Source organism: Vigna unguiculata, chromosome 7 (assembly GCF_004118075.2).
Source record: "Vigna unguiculata cultivar IT97K-499-35 chromosome 7, ASM411807v1, whole genome shotgun sequence".
NCBI lineage: Eukaryota > Viridiplantae > Streptophyta > Magnoliopsida > Fabales > Fabaceae > Vigna > Vigna unguiculata.
The window spans coordinates 3,484,280-3,502,632 of NC_040285.1; the positions used below are offsets into that span (position 1 = coordinate 3,484,280).

At 29.9% G+C, this 18,353-nt stretch overlaps 3 protein-coding genes across 3 annotated transcripts; 1 reads left to right on the top strand and 2 right to left on the bottom strand.

Annotated features, from left to right (window-relative positions):
- Positions 1–1,128: 1,128 nt before the first annotated feature.
- On the top strand, positions 1,129–4,607 carry LOC114192374 (eukaryotic translation initiation factor 3 subunit E). The gene is made up of 8 exons (XM_028082078.1): positions 1,129–1,248; positions 1,385–1,792; positions 2,559–2,786; positions 2,888–3,009; positions 3,173–3,392; positions 3,534–3,676; positions 4,013–4,150; positions 4,296–4,607. The coding sequence occupies exons 2-8, from the start codon at positions 1,430–1,432 to the stop codon at positions 4,393–4,395; spliced, it is 1,314 nt and encodes a 437-aa protein (XP_027937879.1). The 5' UTR covers positions 1,129–1,248; positions 1,385–1,429; the 3' UTR covers positions 4,396–4,607.
- Positions 4,608–5,177: 570 nt separating this feature from the next.
- On the bottom strand, positions 5,178–7,036 carry LOC114190124 (probable glutathione S-transferase). Its single transcript, XM_028078895.1, has 2 exons — positions 6,678–7,036; positions 5,178–5,770 (listed from the first exon to the last, which is right to left on the bottom strand). The coding sequence occupies exons 1-2, from the start codon at positions 6,987–6,989 to the stop codon at positions 5,402–5,404; spliced, it is 681 nt and encodes a 226-aa protein (XP_027934696.1). The 5' UTR covers positions 6,990–7,036; the 3' UTR covers positions 5,178–5,401.
- Positions 7,037–11,694: 4,658 nt separating this feature from the next.
- On the bottom strand, positions 11,695–14,682 carry LOC114192446 (protein IQ-DOMAIN 14). Its single transcript, XM_028082170.1, has 5 exons — positions 14,386–14,682; positions 14,021–14,305; positions 13,357–13,569; positions 12,978–13,109; positions 11,695–12,371 (listed from the first exon to the last, which is right to left on the bottom strand). The coding sequence occupies exons 1-5, from the start codon at positions 14,452–14,454 to the stop codon at positions 11,913–11,915; spliced, it is 1,158 nt and encodes a 385-aa protein (XP_027937971.1). The 5' UTR covers positions 14,455–14,682; the 3' UTR covers positions 11,695–11,912.
- Positions 14,683–18,353: the final 3,671 nt, after the last annotated feature.

An 18,353-nucleotide genomic window follows, 5' to 3' on the forward strand; every position in this document is an offset into this window, starting at 1 on the left:
TGGTTCTCATGAAACTTTATTTGGTATTATAATCTAAAATGTAAATAATTATAATTTATTTTAAACTTTTATTGTGATTATTATTTGTTCTTTGTATCATTTTGATCAAATGATGTATTATAACTTTTATTAGTGTATAAAAAAGATATTTATTAGAATTTAAAAGATTGAAGTAAACAAACATTTAAAATATCAATTATGTTCTTTGTATCATTTTGATCAAATGATGTATTATAACTTTTATTAGTGTATAAAAAAAATATTTATTAGAATTTAAAAGATTGAAGTAAACAAATATTTAAAATATATTTTAATTTGAATATTTGTTTTTCTTTTATGTTTTTAAATTTTATCAATTATGTTTCATTAATATTTGCAAATTTAATAATTGTTTTAGTTCTCATGAAATTTTATTTGGTATTATTATATAAAATGTAAACAATTATAATTTATTTTAAAGTATTTGATATGGAAGAAACAATCATCATTCTAATATTGAATATTTGATAATATTATGTTTCCTTTATCATAAAAATTTTATTATTTTATAAAAATTAATTAAAATTAATATTGAAGTGGTAAGAAAATTGGTATGGGTATGGGTATGGGTACGAGATTATACCCGTTACCCGGTGGGGATGGGGATGGGTCAAAAGTTTAATACTCGTTAGGTTTGGGTATGGGGATGGGGATGAATTTTTTTTACGGAGATGGGTATGAGATAGCGAAACCCGTGCCTGCCCCGCCCTGTTGCCATCCCTACCCAAAATATGATTTTGATCATCTAGTTTATAATATATATATTTTTTAAATATTTTTAATTATTTAATTCATAAAACACGATTTTGTATTACTAGGTATAGATGGTGTTGAAAAGTTTTCAATTACTTCAATATAAATGAGATTTTAAATTTAAATAATAGATAAAAATATTTTAGTAAATGCAACATAGCTATAAAGTGGAAAAAACTATTGGTGAAGAAAGAAAAAACCCAATAAAAAGAAAGCCCAAAAGATTGACGTTCCAAAGCCCAATAAATATAAACCCGCAATTTGCAGTGATACTTGCATTGTTTATCCATAAGGCAAATAGTGTTGGATATTTTTCTCTCATTTTACTGAAGTCTTAAACGACACCGTCTGGTCCTCTTGTTTATAAACCCTATTCTTGAGTCATCAGTGTTGCGTCTCTGCATCTTGCCTCTGTCGGAGCCCTATCTCCACACGACGCCGCAGCAGCAGTAGGAGGTAGGTTTTCGCTCATCCACCGCCGTCGCGCGTAAAACTGGTTTCCGGTCACCAACACTCTGTTCAATCGGAAAACATCACAAACAAATTATTTTATTGTATTTTATTGAATCAGTGTTTGTGTGTGCCCTAGCAGAAGAAGAAGTAAGAATTTGGAATCGAATCCGAAGTGTGGAAAAAAATGGCTGATTACGACCTTACCCCGCGGATGGCGCCGAACCTCGACAGGCATTTGGTGTTCCCTCTTTTGGAGTTTCTGCAGGAGCGCCAGCTATACGACGATGACCTCATCTTGAAGGCGAAGATCGACCTCCTCAACAACACCAACATGGTTGATTACGCCATGGACATCCACAAGAGTCTCTACCACACCGAGGATGTTCCTCATGACATGGTTGAGCGCCGAGCCGAGGTTGTCGCCCGCCTCAAGTCCCTCGAGGAGGCCGCCGCCCCCCTTGTCTCCTTCCTCCAGAACGCCGCCGCCGTGCAGGAGCTCCGTGCTGATAAGCAGTATAACCTCCAGATGCTCAATGACCGATATCAGGTTTGAAGCTAAATAATAATCAGTCATCGCATGCCTCAATATTCCTATTAGAGTATTGCATGACATTTGGGTTTTAAACGTGGATTTACTTAGTTGTGTTTGGAAAAGAATTGGGTTTGGGGGATTAGGATTGGAATGTTGAGAACGAATTGATAACTTTGTTTTTGGTAGTTATAGGTACGCTCTGGCTGGTAGTGGTAGGATCGGATATAATTGTTGCTCTAAAGTTTTATAGTGATGTTATTATGCTAGTAAGCTTTAGAATTGTCTCTTGTTAATAGGGATACGAAGCTCTATGTATAAGAGTGTCCCGAAACTTTTGTAACAATTGACATGCCTTTGATGATTTAGGTTTTGGATAAAAAATGTTGATTTGTTTTGAAGGGTTTTATTGCGTGTCGGGTTTGGTACATTAGGACTGGAGTCTTTGTAGCAGAATTATGAGGTTGTTTTTAGCAGCTTTGGATGGTAGGATAGGAGTACTAGAGACCCAAAAGGTTCTTTATACTAAGCTTTAAAAAATGATTTAAGGTAACTGGACTACACTTTTTTTAATAATTTCTCTCTTATAAGCTTTTGATTGAGATTGTATCCTGGTAATGTGATTGCTTTGTTTGTTTCCTAATCTTATTTAAGCATTTTGTTTCCTTAGTTGTTTGCTGTTGTATTTTAGAGGTTCTTAAAAGATTTGTCCCTGTTTTTAACTTTGAATTTTGTTGTGTTTGAGTTCTGACTGACTGCTTAAATCATGTGTTTGCTGGAACAGATTGGTCCTGCACAAATAGAGGCACTTTACCAATATGCCAAGTTTCAGTTTGAGTGTGGAAACTACTCTGGTGCTGCTGACTATCTTTATCAGTACAGAGCTTTGTGCACAAATAGTGAAAGGAGCTTGAGTGCATTGTGGGGGAAGCTGGCAGCTGAAATTTTGATGCAGAACTGGGACATTGCTCTTGAAGAGCTCAATCGCTTGAAGGAAATCATTGACTCAAAGGTTGTTCTCGTTTGTCAGTTGATTTTTTGGAATGGATATATGTATTTGTTTGTTATGCTTATGCTTATTATATTACTATAAATTGGAGAACTTTGTTGCAGAGTTTTGCATCGCCTTTGAACCAGGTGCAGAGCAGAATATGGCTGATGCATTGGAGTCTGTTCATCTTTTTTAATCATGACAATGGAAGAACACAAATAATTGATCTGTTCAATCAGGACAAGTATGTCATACCTCTCCTTTCTTAGGATACTGTAGATTTACTTTTATTATTAATCCTTGTCAAAGTGATCAATTACTTCCTTTCTTTGGGGTTGGTGTATGGCTTTCTCTTCTAGGCTTAGTATTTGCAGTGTTGCTTCATCTAAATATGGTGTAATTTTCAGGTATCTAAATGCTATCCAAACCAGTGCCCCACACCTTTTACGATACCTGGCCACAGCATTCATTGTTAACAAGAGAAGAAGGCCACAATTCAAAGACTTTATTAAAGTTATTCAACAAGAGCAACATTCATATAAAGATCCCATCACTGAGTTTTTGGCTTGTGTTTATGTCAACTATGACTTTGATGGGGCACAAAAGAAGATGCGGGAATGCGAAGAAGTAAGCTTTTTTTTTTTGCTAGATGACATATATCAACTGTAACTAATGTTGCTTGTTCAGTTTCCCTTTTTTCATATATGTCCATGATACCTATACTCGTGTGGCTTGATTATATCATGCTTACCCATTTTAAAAATGCAGGTAATTCTCAATGATCCCTTCCTTGGTAAAAGGGTTGAAGAAAGCAACTTTTCAACTGTACCACTGAGGGATGAGTTCCTTGAAAATGCTAGGCTATTTATCTTTGAGACATACTGTAGAATACATCAACGTATTGACATGGGGTATGCTTTTTTCTAATATAAGAAGTTATAGCTATCTCTCTGGCTTTATAATTTTTCCTATATGCAATTACTGTGCACCTGTGAAAACACAATGTAACTCTGCCATTGATCTTTTGTTCCTTTTATTTTATGACCTTGAAAGGTTTTACTCTATATCTCGACTGTATTTCCCAAATTTAAATCTTTTTGTTATAAGATGTTATATTTTCTGTCTGTATTTGCTTCTCTAGACAATTTCCTGTGGTCTACTTTCCATGTTACACACCCAAATGATATTGGGGATCAGTACTAACCAAAATTCGAAGAAAAGGTTGCTCACTTGTGATATTTTTTCAGAGTGCTTGCTGAGAAGTTAAATTTGAATTATGAGGAGGCTGAGAGATGGATTGTTAATCTCATCCGTAGCTCAAAGCTTGATGCGAAAATTGACTCTCACACCGGAACAGTTATCATGGAGCCTAATCATCCAAACGTGTAAGTTACCATGGATCACTAATTTGACAGACAAGAGCTTCATGTATTATATTTTTCTGCCTCAGTTATGTTGACTCTTTTATCTACATTCATGTTGTGTGTCATATTTTCTAAGGCCATTGATCTTTAATTACTACGTATGCAGTTATGAACAACTGATAGACCATACCAAGGCCCTTAACGGGCGCACCTACAAGTTGGTTAGTCAACTTCTGGAACATGCACAAGGTCAAGCAGCCCGATAACTCTGTAGGTAGATCGATGAGAGAGTATTTGTTTTATCTTCCCGGATGCATCATTTTGTTTTTGGTTTTATTTATTTTGGATTTAGAATTCAAATTTATGGGCTGTATACTTCTTGGAGTAGGTTCTTCTGATGTTACTTGTGGATCCAAACTAGTATTGATAACCATTTTGGTTAAAATGTTCGCTATTTACTTCCTCACTTATCATCGCAGCTGCAGCCATATTTGTTCATCGTCGTCTTTCTCTCAAGAAACTAGTCAAATTTTCCTTTTCTTTTTCATTTCTTTTCTTAATATCTATTGAATAAACCATCTTTTTTATAACCTAATGTAATACCCTCTTTTGCTGCATTGTTCAAATGTTCAAAAAAAAAAATCGACGTAGTGACTAAATTGTTGGATATTCAATGTTTCATGGACTACGTGTGTAATTCTATTACTTTAAAAGCTGTAGAAGCATAGTAATACTTGAGGGATAAAAAATCATTGTTTATTTGACATTAGTTAACTTCTACATTTTATTACGCATTATCTTTATTTTTCAAACTTTAACGTGTCATTTCACTTTATTTTTTTACTAAATTTTATGCTTCTTTTATTTTACTTTCTTTTATTTGACTTTAATTTTATGATTAACTTTCATGTGTTTGTAATTAGATTTTTTCAATGATTATTTGAACACTAAAATGCCAATAACAATAAGAGAGTTTAGTATTTGAACACTAAAATTAGATTATTCACTTCTAATAAAAGTAAGACAGTTTAGTATTTGAACACTAAAATTCCAAGAAAAAACATAAATAAAAGTTCTTTCTTTCTATAAAGAGAAACCCATAGTAAATTACCAACAATTGCACTATTACATGAAACCACACTACAAATAAAACTTATCACGCATCGATGACACACGATTACATACGATAACATAAGCACACCATATATAAAGAAAAACTCAATTCCAATTTCGAATACTAACAACATAAACAAATCATAAAGTATGCATGAACTATGAAGATTTATTGGATGCCAAGGAACGAGTGTAGTTGATTCCAAAGCTGAAATACTGAACAACACTTTCTCTAGATGGAATGCAATCTTTGATAGGTGAAGTCTGAATGAAGTTTTGAGTCCATTGATGAAGAGAAGGGAATCTCTCTGCATTCAAAAGTTGCATCTCTCCAAGCTCTTCCAGAACACTGAGCCAGTAAGACAACCACCCAGCTGCTATATCAAGATAACCAATCTTCTCTCCTCCAAAATACTTCTTCCCTTCAATTTCCTTCTCAAGAAATGCCAATGACTCTAATGCACTCTCCACAGCCTTTCCCTTCTCTTCTCCCTCAGCCACAGTTGCTCCCCACACACCATACAATATCTGTTTTCAACAAAACTATACCTTCATCACACAGCTACAACACCTTCATGTATTCAAATTGTGCAACACTTTTCATCATGTTCTTGTTAGAAATAAGGCAATAAAGGAAAGAATAAGGAGAGAAAAATAAACGACACAAAACGTATAATGTATATGCCTACGTGTAGTCGTGGACGTAGACATACACATTGTACACCAAACCACATTAAATTATCTGTGTCATTTATTTTTCTCTTCTTATTCTTTCCTTTATTGTCTTATTCGTAACCGTTCTCACCAAAACAATCAAACTAAATCCTATGCTTTATTTATCATGGTAAATTTGATCAAACTTCTAAATACAACAAAGCCTGTGAAACTTTGTTTTTAACACCAGATCTTTATGTGATGTCTTGATCAAAACTAGTTTTAGTTCATAAAGTCTTAAAATTAAAAACATTCTTCTTTTCTAGAAAAAGTTAAATATGTTTTTGATACAATTTAATCTTTAAATTTTTAAGATAACAAATATAATCATTTTAAACTAATTGTGTGAAATTTTAATGCGTTTGAACGGTTAAGACTATTTGACAGATTTCATTTCGAATATCAACCCTGAAAACGTCTATTGAATAATAATTTTAAAGTTTAGGATAAACAAAAGTTTAGGATAAGACAAGTTCCAACTTTGCATCATATTTAACCTTTTAAAAATGAAAAAATTCAGTTTTCGATAAAGTCAAAAGCAAAGATCACAGTCCAAGACCAAATTCACCCTATTTCAGACACACCATGACCAAAATGAAACCATCAATTCTGACCAGATCTTGAACACCTTCAAACACTCTTCACTCTCAAAATCAACTCTCTTAAGTTCTATGCTGAAATGAAGTGAAAAAAGGAAAAGGTTGAATGATATTGATTGTACCTTCTCATCGATAAACCTGGCCCAGAAGCGAGCCTGTGCTCTCTGATAAGGATCAATGGGTAGCAGAGGGTTGTTCTTCCATGTCTCATCTATGTATTCGAGGATGACAAGTGATTCAGCGATTGGTTTGGAATTGTGAATAAAGACTGGAACTTTCTTGTGGACAGGGTTAGATTGAAGAAGCAAAGGACTCTTATTTGTCAAATCTTCTTTGAAATACTGATAATCCACACCCTTTATCCTTAATGCCCACTCAATCCTTGCACAAGGGAAGCTTTGAGGGGTAGCAATCACCTTCACTTCTTCTCCCATTTTTTCGCCAAATCTTCAAAACCCTTCGCTTCAATTTCATCATTTTTATTTACCCTTTTATACTCATTCCCTTCCTACCATGTCACATCTCATCGCCATTTTTTTATTTTTTTTCTCTTGGAAAAATCAATATTCACCACATTCACACAACCCTCATCAGCCAAGTCAAAGGAAATTGTCTCATCCATAAACAAATTTTTCAATTTTACCTTTGTTTTTTAAAATTTTATGTTTAGATTTCACATTAAATTAACTTGAGCCCGTGAAGAATTTAAGAGTAAATTTAAATTTCATGTTGATTAAAAATAAAAATGTGATAAAGATTTATAAATTTATTATTTTAAAATTTTTATTAAAAATAGTGTTAATATTTTATATGATTAGACTCGTATTTTGTTGGTGTCGTAATGGAATAAACTTATTTTACGTTTTTCTTGTTTTTTATTCTTTTAAAAATGTTTGTAGAGAAATTTGTTTAATCATAGATGAACTTGAAAAACTGTGACTTGACTTGGTAACAGGGTAGTGTTTTAAGTTTTTGGGGGAAGTCTAGTTCTTTCTAATAATGAGAATCGTTTTTTAAAATAATATCACATATAAAAGAAACATATTTAATAGGCTCATTAAATCAAAACTGATGCAAATTTATTAAATTTTAAAGAATTAATTATGTTTTAGCTCGTCGTCGTAGATTTAGATATTTTTAATTAATTTTTTATTTGTTTAGTATTTAAATTTTTATAGTTTTTAATTGAGTTAATATTATTTAATTATTATATTAAATAGGTTAGTTATCGTAGTAAAAGTTGGTGATATGATATGATATGTTGATTTGTTATAAGTAAATTTTATTGATTTCACTGTAAATATATTGGATAATAACCAAGATTTATGAAAATAATTGAAGATGACCTTCTTATACAACATAAACTTTCATATTTTTAGTCAGAATAATAAAAGCCATTTATTATTTTATATTAACCAAATATTATTCCCATAATTTATATTTCTTAGACAAACAAATAAAATGCCGAGATAAAACAAAAATCATATTAAAAAGTTAATAACAAAGACTTATTCTATATCAAAATGTATTTAACAAAAACTCGGTTAAAAAAATACTAGTTCTACGAAAGATTTGAAACGTAACCACTTTTAAAATGTGAAAATTTTCACTCAAAAATCTTGTATATATTATTCTTGTGTTGTTTTAGAAGAATATTTGAAAAATAAACATTTGTTCAAAATTGACCAGGTGTGAATATGTTTATTTTGAATTTGAATAAATTAAGAAAATAATGTACTTTATACTAAATATATATATAAAAAAAAAATCCAAGCGTACATGTTTGATTAGGCAATTGAAGATATTAGATAAATACCTAAGCATTAAAGACTTGGTCTATCGTATCTAATCCAAAAATATATTAGATTTGGTAATTAAGGTGCAAACAGATTTATATATAAATTAATACATGTTGGTGTAGCTAGTTCAACCCACTTTGTTTTAAGAAACAAATTTTTTTTATATTATAATTAAAGTTATACTATAACATATACAATATTTAAATAAAACTAAACAATGTAATTCCTACACAACGATCCCAAATAAGTGGTAGGAGCTTTTATCAATTTTTGACCACTCAATACTTTCATTCTTTAATTCAAACTATAAATGAAGTTTGAATGTTTTATTTATAATACTCCATAATTAAATATCGGATATCTCATTTATAATACTCTATAACTAAATATTTACTATTCGAGCGAAGTAGTATTACTTTATTAATTACTACCTCATACAAAAACATATTATCAATACTCATCTCAATTTTCACACCAAATAAACTTATCTATTCTACTTTTGATCGTCAAAACAACTACACAACATAAAGAACAAAAATTAAAAAAATTAATTTCTTTAAACTTATATCATTAAAAAAATATTTATTTTTTATTTAGTCAAATCGAAATCGTCTCAATATGATATGATTTTTTTATTATCAATATAATATGATATGGCACGATATCTGAATAACAAAAAAATTTCTTCAAATTAATACGACTTTAGTTCATTTTAATTAAAATCGGCTTATTACACCTTTTTTTATTGTGTCATCTTAACACTACTTACCCTATCTTCAAATTTTTAAAACTTTTGCACCATCATTAATGGAAAAAACCGGTGAACTTTTTATCAAAGTTTTATTTTAACTGATGAATCAGTAGGAAGACCATTTAATGAATGTCTCAATAATTTTTTTCTCTCTTCTCTCTCTTTCAAAAATTTAAAAATAATAGTTTTTTGAACTAGAAAACCCCTCATCATTTTATTAAAAATTTATAATTTTTTACAAACTTGTATGTGAATATAAACTTAAAAAATATATTTAATTTAATATTTATAAATTAATTGATAATAAAAAAATTTAAGAGTGATTATAATAAATAAGATAAATTAAATATATTGTAATTATGGTAATAGAAGAATGATCATGATAAAATGTTTTAACTATGTTTTTTTTTATAAAATTAATTTTGATGAATGTATACTTTTTTGGTTAAAATAATTTATGTATTAATATATTTTTTTGTAATAAGTTAGAAAAATAAAATGAAATTTTTACTATATAAAAATATTTTTTTCAAATTAAATTGAAATCAATCTCCTTAATTTATCTTATTCTTTAACTTTTATTGGACATCTATTCCTAATTCTTTCCAAAACTAAAAATGTTAGAACTAAATAATTTATTTTTTTTCTTATTATTAACTTTAATCTAAATAACTAATAACTTCAACAAATAATTCTCTAATTTAATTTAAATTTAAATTTGACTTTTCGAATTTTATACCTTTTGGATTTTAAATTTTTCTACAAAATTCTACTTAGAAATTTTATATTTTGCTTTATTTTAAATTTCTATGTTTTTCTAAATATTCTTATTTTTAATTCTATATTTTTTTAATTCTTTATTTATAAATAAAACTAAATATTTTGCATTCATATTATTAATTTTTAATCTTACATTAATTTTATTTTTAAATATTTCCTCCTACAATTATATTTTATTTAATTTTATTTTTGTAATTTATTACACAAAAGAAAAATATTAGATAAATTATTCTAACCAAATAAATATATATTTATAAAATTAATTTACAAAAATCAATTATAATTACAATATTTTATTACGATAATTATTTATAATATATTTAAATTATTTATTTATTTTATTTACTCTTCAAATTAAATATATTTTTCAATTTTATATTCAGATGGGTTTATAAAATAATTATAAATGTTTAATAAATTAATTTATTATGAATAAATATACTAATGTATAAAACTAAAAGAAAAATATTGTTGGTAATTCGTATCTCAAGAAATAGGATTCCAACATCAAACAACCTACAAAACTAAAAACAACACGATAAGAATTTTGTCTTTCAATATATATATATATATATATATATATATATATATATATATATATATATATTATACTTATATAAAAGAATCTAGTTTGGAAATAAATTTTGTCAATAAAATTCAAAAATGTCTATAAAATTTAAAAAGTCCATTTTTCCAGACTTTGTAATATAACATATTATTAACTTCTCAAATTCAATGTTGAATACACAAACTAACTTAAAGAAAAAAACTCAAATATCAACTTTGATTAATAAAATCGCTTAAAATCAATATTTAACTTTAGTTCATCAGTTCACTCATGGGTAAATTCTTAAATCATCATTTAAGTTAAATACGTATCTCAAATTCAATGTTCACTAAATAAAATAAGTTATAAAAAAGCTCAAACATCACACTTAACTAAAATCACTTTAAATCAACATTTAAATTTATTTCATCAATCCAATCATTGGTAAATTTTTCCAAAAGTCAAATAATGTAGAAATATATCACCTCACACTTCTCACAAATTTTTTTGTTAAATTGATTAATTGTGAGTGTCCCACACCCTTGAAACTCCAATGCAGAAATAAAATTTGTCAACAAGATGTAGCTATCTAGAGGGAACGACAAATAAGTTAATATATTTTGAACAAAAAAATCTGATTATAATAATACAGAATTTTGACTTACTTTCTCATCTGAAGTCGTAAGTAGTTCTCTAAGGAATGTGTGATTCATATTTTGGAGTTTATATTTAGGTTAAACATGTGTTTGACCCTTAATTTATAGTAAATTTTAGAATTAATTCATTTCAAAATTTTGGACTAATTTAATCATTCATCTTTCGAAATACGTAAATTTAATCATTTTAATTAAATTTTCTTAAGTTTATTTGATGTTTCGTGCGCATTTCAGGATTGTATTTAAGATTTTTACATTGTTCGACATATTCTTGCTTTAGTTAAATCAAATACTATTATAAAACACGTTTGAAATGTCAAATAAACTTGACAAAATTTGATTAGAAGAATTCATGTATTTCGAAAGAGGAAGGACTAAATTGGTCCACAGTTTTGAAATGGACTAATTTCAAAATTCAGTGAAAATTAAGGGACAAAAACATATTTAACCCTTTATATTTTGAGTAAAAGAAAAATGTACGATTTATATTTATTTATTTATGAAATTTCTTCACTGCAATCCATAACTATTCTGCAAAGTATAAGCTGCAATTTTCTATGACAGCAAACTTAGATACACTAAACAGATGAAGAATACCAGAAAAAATGAAAAGTAAAAGATGTATACCATTTTCAATAGTAAGTAGTGACAATTTCTCATCCTCAAAACCAGAAAAAAAAAATATATGTAACAGTCAGATAAAGCACTCCATACATGTATGAGAAGGACCAAACATCAAATAAGCTTAGTTTTCCCTTCAGCAGATGATGATGCATTGAACCAGATTTTACATCTTACAGTGATGACAAAAGGCCATTTTCACTCTAGCATCTTTGTTGGTAACTTGCATGGTTTTCATTGGTGCTGCTACTTTCACCATAACAAGAAGAGTAAAAGGAAATTCCTTCATTGTGATTGGAGCATATGTCAAGAATTCCTGTTCTCTGCTTTGGTGTGCTAACAGACCTCATCTTTGCTTTGCTGGATTCAGTAACAGCCATGTATGTAGGGAAAACTGGAGAGTTTGACATCGAATTTTCATCCCCATTTGAACTTCTTTTTACAAGAGAAAATGATTTCCTTGGGATTGAAATATGTGGACTCAACCCTTCTTGCCATTCTTGTTTTGCTGTCATCAAGTTTGAAGGAAGAGTTATTGGCTTATACATCATATTCAAATCACATGTTTCTTTATGCAGCCACTCCCCAAGTGTTCGACAACTCTCTCTTCCAAACTTCATGTTCTGCATAGATTCTTCCACCATCTGTGGATTTTTTCTCTCCTGTGATAATGCAAAAAATACTCTGTTGTTAGTTCTGATATCACTGATGAGTATTTTTTCGAGAGGTTCATTATGTATTTGTCAAACTTAAGAAATTAACATCACTTTAACTCAAAACATTGAAACAATGAATTTATAAGTTTTTTTTCTTATATAACATTTAATTTTCTGATTTCTATCTAATCTGAAACTTAGACTCCCGCTTAGATCGTTTCCAACAGATAAATGAAATTAATTGATTATGTATCTAAGTTTTTTCTATGTCAACTTTTTTTCTTAAAATAGAGAAGCTCCTATGTGAAAACTCTATGTTTTGGTCACTAGTAGCAATGTTTGAAAAGGTAGGTTCATTTTTCAAATTGCTTGACCTTTTCTTTTCTCTTAAAATTCTTTCTTTCTTTCTCTCTCCAACTTTTTCTAAACAATGAGATAAATATCAAATCACATTGAGGTTCCGTAACATTAAAATAATGTTTGTGTGGTGAAAGTTACATCAAGCAAGCATAAACTAGTTCTTAGTTATTAGCTTTGGAATTCTGTGTAGACCATACTTTATCAATGGCAAAAAAAAAAAAGAAAAAAAAAATGAATCGAGATGAGTGTTACCCTTTGTGAAGAAGAGTACTGTTTCATACGCTCTCTTTTGACCATGGCCTCTTGTTTTCTGTACAATATAGCTTCAATGTCTTCTCTAGAGAGCAAGCTACAATCCCATGTTCTTTGGCTATCGCATTCAGACTGCACCAAAATTCTTGAGTTGATTAATCAATGGAATTCTTCAAACTTTGTAGAAACTCTGTGACATCAAAAGTAAAAGCTATTCCACCTAACTAACATATGCACCAAGTCAAATGAATTGAACCACTGACACAAAGTAAGCCATAGAAATCGATGTTCACTTAATTTCTTGATACATTTCCTCCATTCTTTTTGGCTATGTTTCTCGTGGTTTCTCTTCTACTATAATAAATGTCGCAAACTTTACCTTCAGCTCCTTGTCTTCTAACTTTTTCTTTTGCTTTGGATTTTGCTTGGTATGTTCAGCCGTATGGCTACTTCTTTCAAGAATTTCCACTTGATTTCTTGCACTGGAGTGAAAATTCTGTATAGTGTTTGACACTTGACGTCTCACAGCTTGTCCACGAATTATGGCTTGCAGTCTTATTACTCCCTTCAATGCTCTTAATGCTTTCCTGGCCTGTTACATTCCCAGCTTCAAGTTTATCAGTTTAAAGAGAATCAAAATGATCAGAAACTGAAACTCAAAACTCAAGTTCTTTGTTAGAGTTTTTATATATATGTGATAATGTGACATTAGTCCAATCCACATAAGAAATTCACACCACTTTTAATCCAAAATCTCAATGCATTGGAATATGGTGTTTAATTTTGTCAATTTTATTCAATATAAGACTTAAACTCACACTTGGATTATTTCCACCAGTAAACCAGACACTATTACCGTTCTTCCCAATAAAATGGACAAGTATGCTACTAAAAGGAGGAGAAAACAAGACTTTGCTGAATTTGGAATCAGTTTACTTATGTCTGCATAAATCTCTTCCAAACAACAAACCTAGTCTTTGAAGCATATTAACAATTCAGTGAAGATTGCAGAAGATGAAGCAGAAAGCATTGAGAAAACTCACAAGATGTGCACGGTATGCGCTTTGGATCTTGATGGCAGCTAAACTTCTGTCTCCCTTGGAAAGATATGAGTGAGAACGAGAAGCACCTGTGAGCTTGACAACCTCAGCAGCAGCATGTGCAGCAGCAACTGCAGCTTCAGCAGCTGCTGCAGTTGCAATAGCCACAGTTAAAGCATGCTTTCTCTGTTCTGCACTTGCCTCAATCAATGTTATATTTGGAGCTGTAATTGTAGGATACTGTCTCTGCTTGATCCTTCCAAAACTCCACCCCCATTTGTTTGCCTTCTGAAGTACACACAGAAAATTTTTAACCAAAATAAGTACTTCACCATTGTTACACAATTTGTAAATGTGAATAGCCTTACTTTGTTGTCCTTTGGCTCAGAAGTGAATAGCCTTTTCACCCATACAAACCAGCTCTTTCTCTTTGCCATGAAGATTTATGGCATCATTCAAACCAAATTCTTCACACAACATTTCTGTTCTTGAACCACATTTCTGCTCTTGATATTGAAGAAAAAGGAGGGAAAGGCAAGAGTCAAATTTAGAGATTTAAAATACAAAAGAGTTAAGATGCTTTAGTCATCTCCATTCTATTTTATTTTCTCACCTAGCTGTTCTATTCATTTGTCAACACAAAAGAAACCTACCCCAACAAGGACCAAAACTGCCACTGATCAACTTTCATTTTCAGTAACAATCATTTATTGGCCCAATAGGACTGAAATATACCATGAACAGTAATGCTTTTCAATCATAAAAAAGGTAAAAGAAAGAAAAAGAACACCACATGTAAAGTGCACACAAGAATATTTCTCAAGCTAGGCCACTTCAAGAAACTAACCTTTTCATAAAGCATGCTACACCTAGTGACTTATGTTGCATGAAGAAACAGAATGGCATATGCAGAGGGAATAGTGATTATTGAAAGGAGATGAAATCCATACATACATACATACATACCCTTTTGGATATTCCAAACTTTTAAGCAAGTTGATGATTCCCCAAGTGAGATTTTTTGTCCTTAGGGTGTGGGGTGCCTAAAAGTTCTTAGCTTGGTATCAATGTGTTTTGACAGTGAGCAGCATATGTTTTGATTCTTTTGTTGTATATATATATAATACATGGTGATGATAGTGTGAGAGAAGTTTTTTGCATTGGGAAAGGCATAAGAATGAGTATTGTTGCAATGATGTGGAAAATGGAGTTAGCCTACTTGGATGACTTGTGGTTGCTGAAAAGGCAAACTCCATTGAAATCCATGGGGTCTCTCTTGTCTCTCTGATGTTGCTGCTGTCAATTTCATGAATCAAATGTTTGGTTTAGTCAAAGTCAGTAAAATGAGCATTTGGTTTTCTACCTTCCATTCCCTCCGGAAGGGGCATGGGGACAGGGAACTGGCCGTGGCAGTTACAATTGAAAATGAAAGGGGACATTTTGAGTTGTTCAATAAATTAAGATATGCTTTATATTATAATAATCTTCTTACTTTTATACCCAAAATTATTTTGCATTAGACATTATCTTTACTCTCTCTTCTAATTTATAAATACAAAAGTTCACTTTCACTTTTTTATAAGATAATAAGTTTACTCATTCTCTTTAGAAATTTTAGTTGTGTTGGAGTAATATTTTTGCATGTATAACAATTGAACTCCTTCAAACATTAATATCTCACTCAAATTCTAGCATTAATTGAACAAAAAGTTATAGATAATTCTTAGGCCAATAATGTGTTGCTAATTGTGAAAAAGGGAATAGTTTTCTTTATTTATTTTACATAAAGAAAATGATGATGGAGGTCACAACCAAATCAAGCATGCAAACATATTGGTAAAATATGGCAACTAATGTTTTTTTCTTTTAAATGTGTGGTTATAGGGCCAACACGAGTTCCCATTAGTTGGCCAACATCCTTAGGTTCTTTTTTGAAACTATTATTTGTTTCATAGTCTAATTGTAACATAATTAAAACATTGAAATTTCTTTGTACAATGTTTATCAATTCATAGTGATTATGAGCTAGCTCTCACAATATGAATTATGTGGCACACTACTATTTGGAGTTTTGTTTGTAAGTTTTCTATTACTTTCAATCATAGGCTTGGATATCATAAGTGATGCTTTAGGTTGAGGGGGCATTTATCTCTTCCTATTAATGTGTGGAAGGGGTTAAATTCTTCATGTGTTATATTTCAGAAATAATAGCAAGTGAAAGTGACCTATCATATACAATAATAACAGATTCACCAAAATACCATGCAATACAAACATAGAATTGGCACATCAATCTATCTATCATAACCACTACTACATTTAACATAGTCAAATTTTTATTCTTGCATTGACTTTTCAAAAAATTCTTTAATACTTAATAGCTAATAGACATTTTTTTTCTCTTTTGGACAATATCAAACTTGCATCTTTCAAAAGAAATTCTCTACAACTTTTTTCTATACAATTGTTTTAAAATCCATAATCTTGTAATCCTAACATCTATATTATTACCTTGTATCATTTGAATGTTTCATAACTTATTAAAATAAGCTATGAATAATTCTATGAAAATACTTTGAACAAACACTTTAGATATGAAAATGCAATTATGTTCCTATCGCGATCAATAGTTTCATATCGTTGAAAAGTCGAAGTCTAAAACTAAGACGGTTTAAATATCCTTTTTTCCGTCCAACCTCTACGATATCTCTTAAGAACAAAATCATGACGAAACACATACTCCAAAGTAGACAATATCTTGGATGCATGTTGATTGACAGTCATTCTATCATCAGACTTGTAGTGTCCACCATGGGATTTTAATAGTATTTCTCTGTTATGTCTTTCAAATATATTTATAAAGATTGATTTTAATGTTTTAAAATATATTAAAAACTTTTTCAATATATTAACATCAATGTGTTTTGAAAACATAAAAAAAAATCCAATAAAGAATCTGGACTCATCTTATATTAACTTAAATAACCTCTAAACAACAATATGAATTTTTTTTTATTAGGGTAAAAAAAAATGGATGTGAGTATATTGTCTAAATAGAGAGGGTATGATATAACTTGGTCTAATTTTTTGTACACAAATTTGGGCCCAGTGTACTTGATGTAAGCACGTTTTTGACTTGATCAGAAAGAATTAAAAAGCCTGATTTATGGTGGTCCATGCATGGAAATAAAAGTCATGAATGCACAAATTAATACTTTTCCACGAGTTATCAAACAAAATGAGAAAAAAAAAAGGTGACTTTGGTGTTGTTTCATTGTCCCAACAAGGTGTTCTATTAAGAAAAGTTGAGCAAACATTGCTTTATGTAGTTACATGAGTTGTGAGTTTCTTTGCACTGGGACATAGAAAACATGTTAATTGAACCAGAAAAGCAATCTCTCATTAATGTTGTGCCTTATTTCTTAGTTAAAGTTCATGAATTATATATACCCTTTTAAAATAACAATAATATCTAGTAACTTGGAAACTTATTTTAGACTATGATTATGAAGTAAAGTTCATTGAACTCTCTGAATTATATTCTGGTTTGGCTAAAGATCATTTGGACATCAAGGTTTATGAGTTTAATACAACACTGCTTTTGCTTTATCAGTTTATAGATCATGGCAATGAACTTTGGTTCATCTCTCATCATGATGAACGTATGCAATAAAAAACATGAAATTATGGGTCAACCAATCATCTTCTTTAGTCAAAAGAAAAATGACAACATAAGTATGTTGGATAATAAAATCAACAGCCATACATTCTAGCAACTTCTCTTGCTCTTACGTTCTTATAAAACAACGTAAGAGAATTTAAAAAGAAAAGTATGTGAGAATATTTTAAAATTTTCATAACATGTTTTTGTTGGATATGATATCTATTAATATAGATTGGGGTTTCTAAGCAATTATAAGCATAGGTTGTTCTCTTTCTATATAAGTTGATTTTTTGAATAATTGTCATTTGAAAATGATCTTATAATATGATCTTGCATATGAGAGAAAAAGAAACATAATAACTAGTAGTAATTAATGTTGGATAATTTTTAATTTTGTTAGATAATATTTATATTATGGAGTTGTTTTTATTTAACAAAGTGATAGAATATTTTATATTTGGTGAATTAAATTTAAGTTAGTTGTTATTTTAGTTGATGTCTAAGATTTAATTTATTATTATAACATAATAGATTAGATTAGATTAAAATTTAATTTGATTTGTAATTGACTAAATAATAGTTCATTCTCCGATGAAATATACAAAATACACTACAGAGAGTATGTTGCATATTCTTTCGGTGTGTGCGAGTCTTTTTCAACAATTAAAATTG

Excerpts from the sequence above, each read along its gene's own strand:
- LOC114190124 (XM_028078895.1), bottom strand. The coding sequence starts at position 6,989 with ATGGGAGAAGAAGTGAAGGTGATTGCTACCCCTCAAAGCTTCCCTTGT. Across the intron at positions 5,771-6,677 it reads CCAGGTTTATCGATGAGAAG|ATATTGTATGGTGTGTGGGG; the intron begins GTACAATCAATA and ends TGTTGAAAACAG.
- LOC114192374 (XM_028082078.1), top strand. The coding sequence starts at position 1,430 with ATGGCTGATTACGACCTTACCCCGCGGATGGCGCCGAACCTCGACAGG. Across the intron at positions 1,793-2,558 it reads TGCTCAATGACCGATATCAG|ATTGGTCCTGCACAAATAGA; the intron begins GTTTGAAGCTAA and ends TTGCTGGAACAG. Across the intron at positions 3,393-3,533 it reads AGATGCGGGAATGCGAAGAA|GTAATTCTCAATGATCCCTT; the intron begins GTAAGCTTTTTT and ends TTAAAAATGCAG.
- LOC114192446 (XM_028082170.1), bottom strand. The coding sequence starts at position 14,454 with ATGGCAAAGAGAAAGAGCTGGTTTGTATGGGTGAAAAGGCTATTCACT. Across the intron at positions 13,110-13,356 it reads TAGAAGACAAGGAGCTGAAG|TCTGAATGCGATAGCCAAAG; the intron begins GTAAAGTTTGCG and ends ATTTTGGTGCAG. Across the intron at positions 12,372-12,977 it reads AGTACTCTTCTTCACAAAGG|GAGAGAAAAAATCCACAGAT; the intron begins GTAACACTCATC and ends GCATTATCACAG.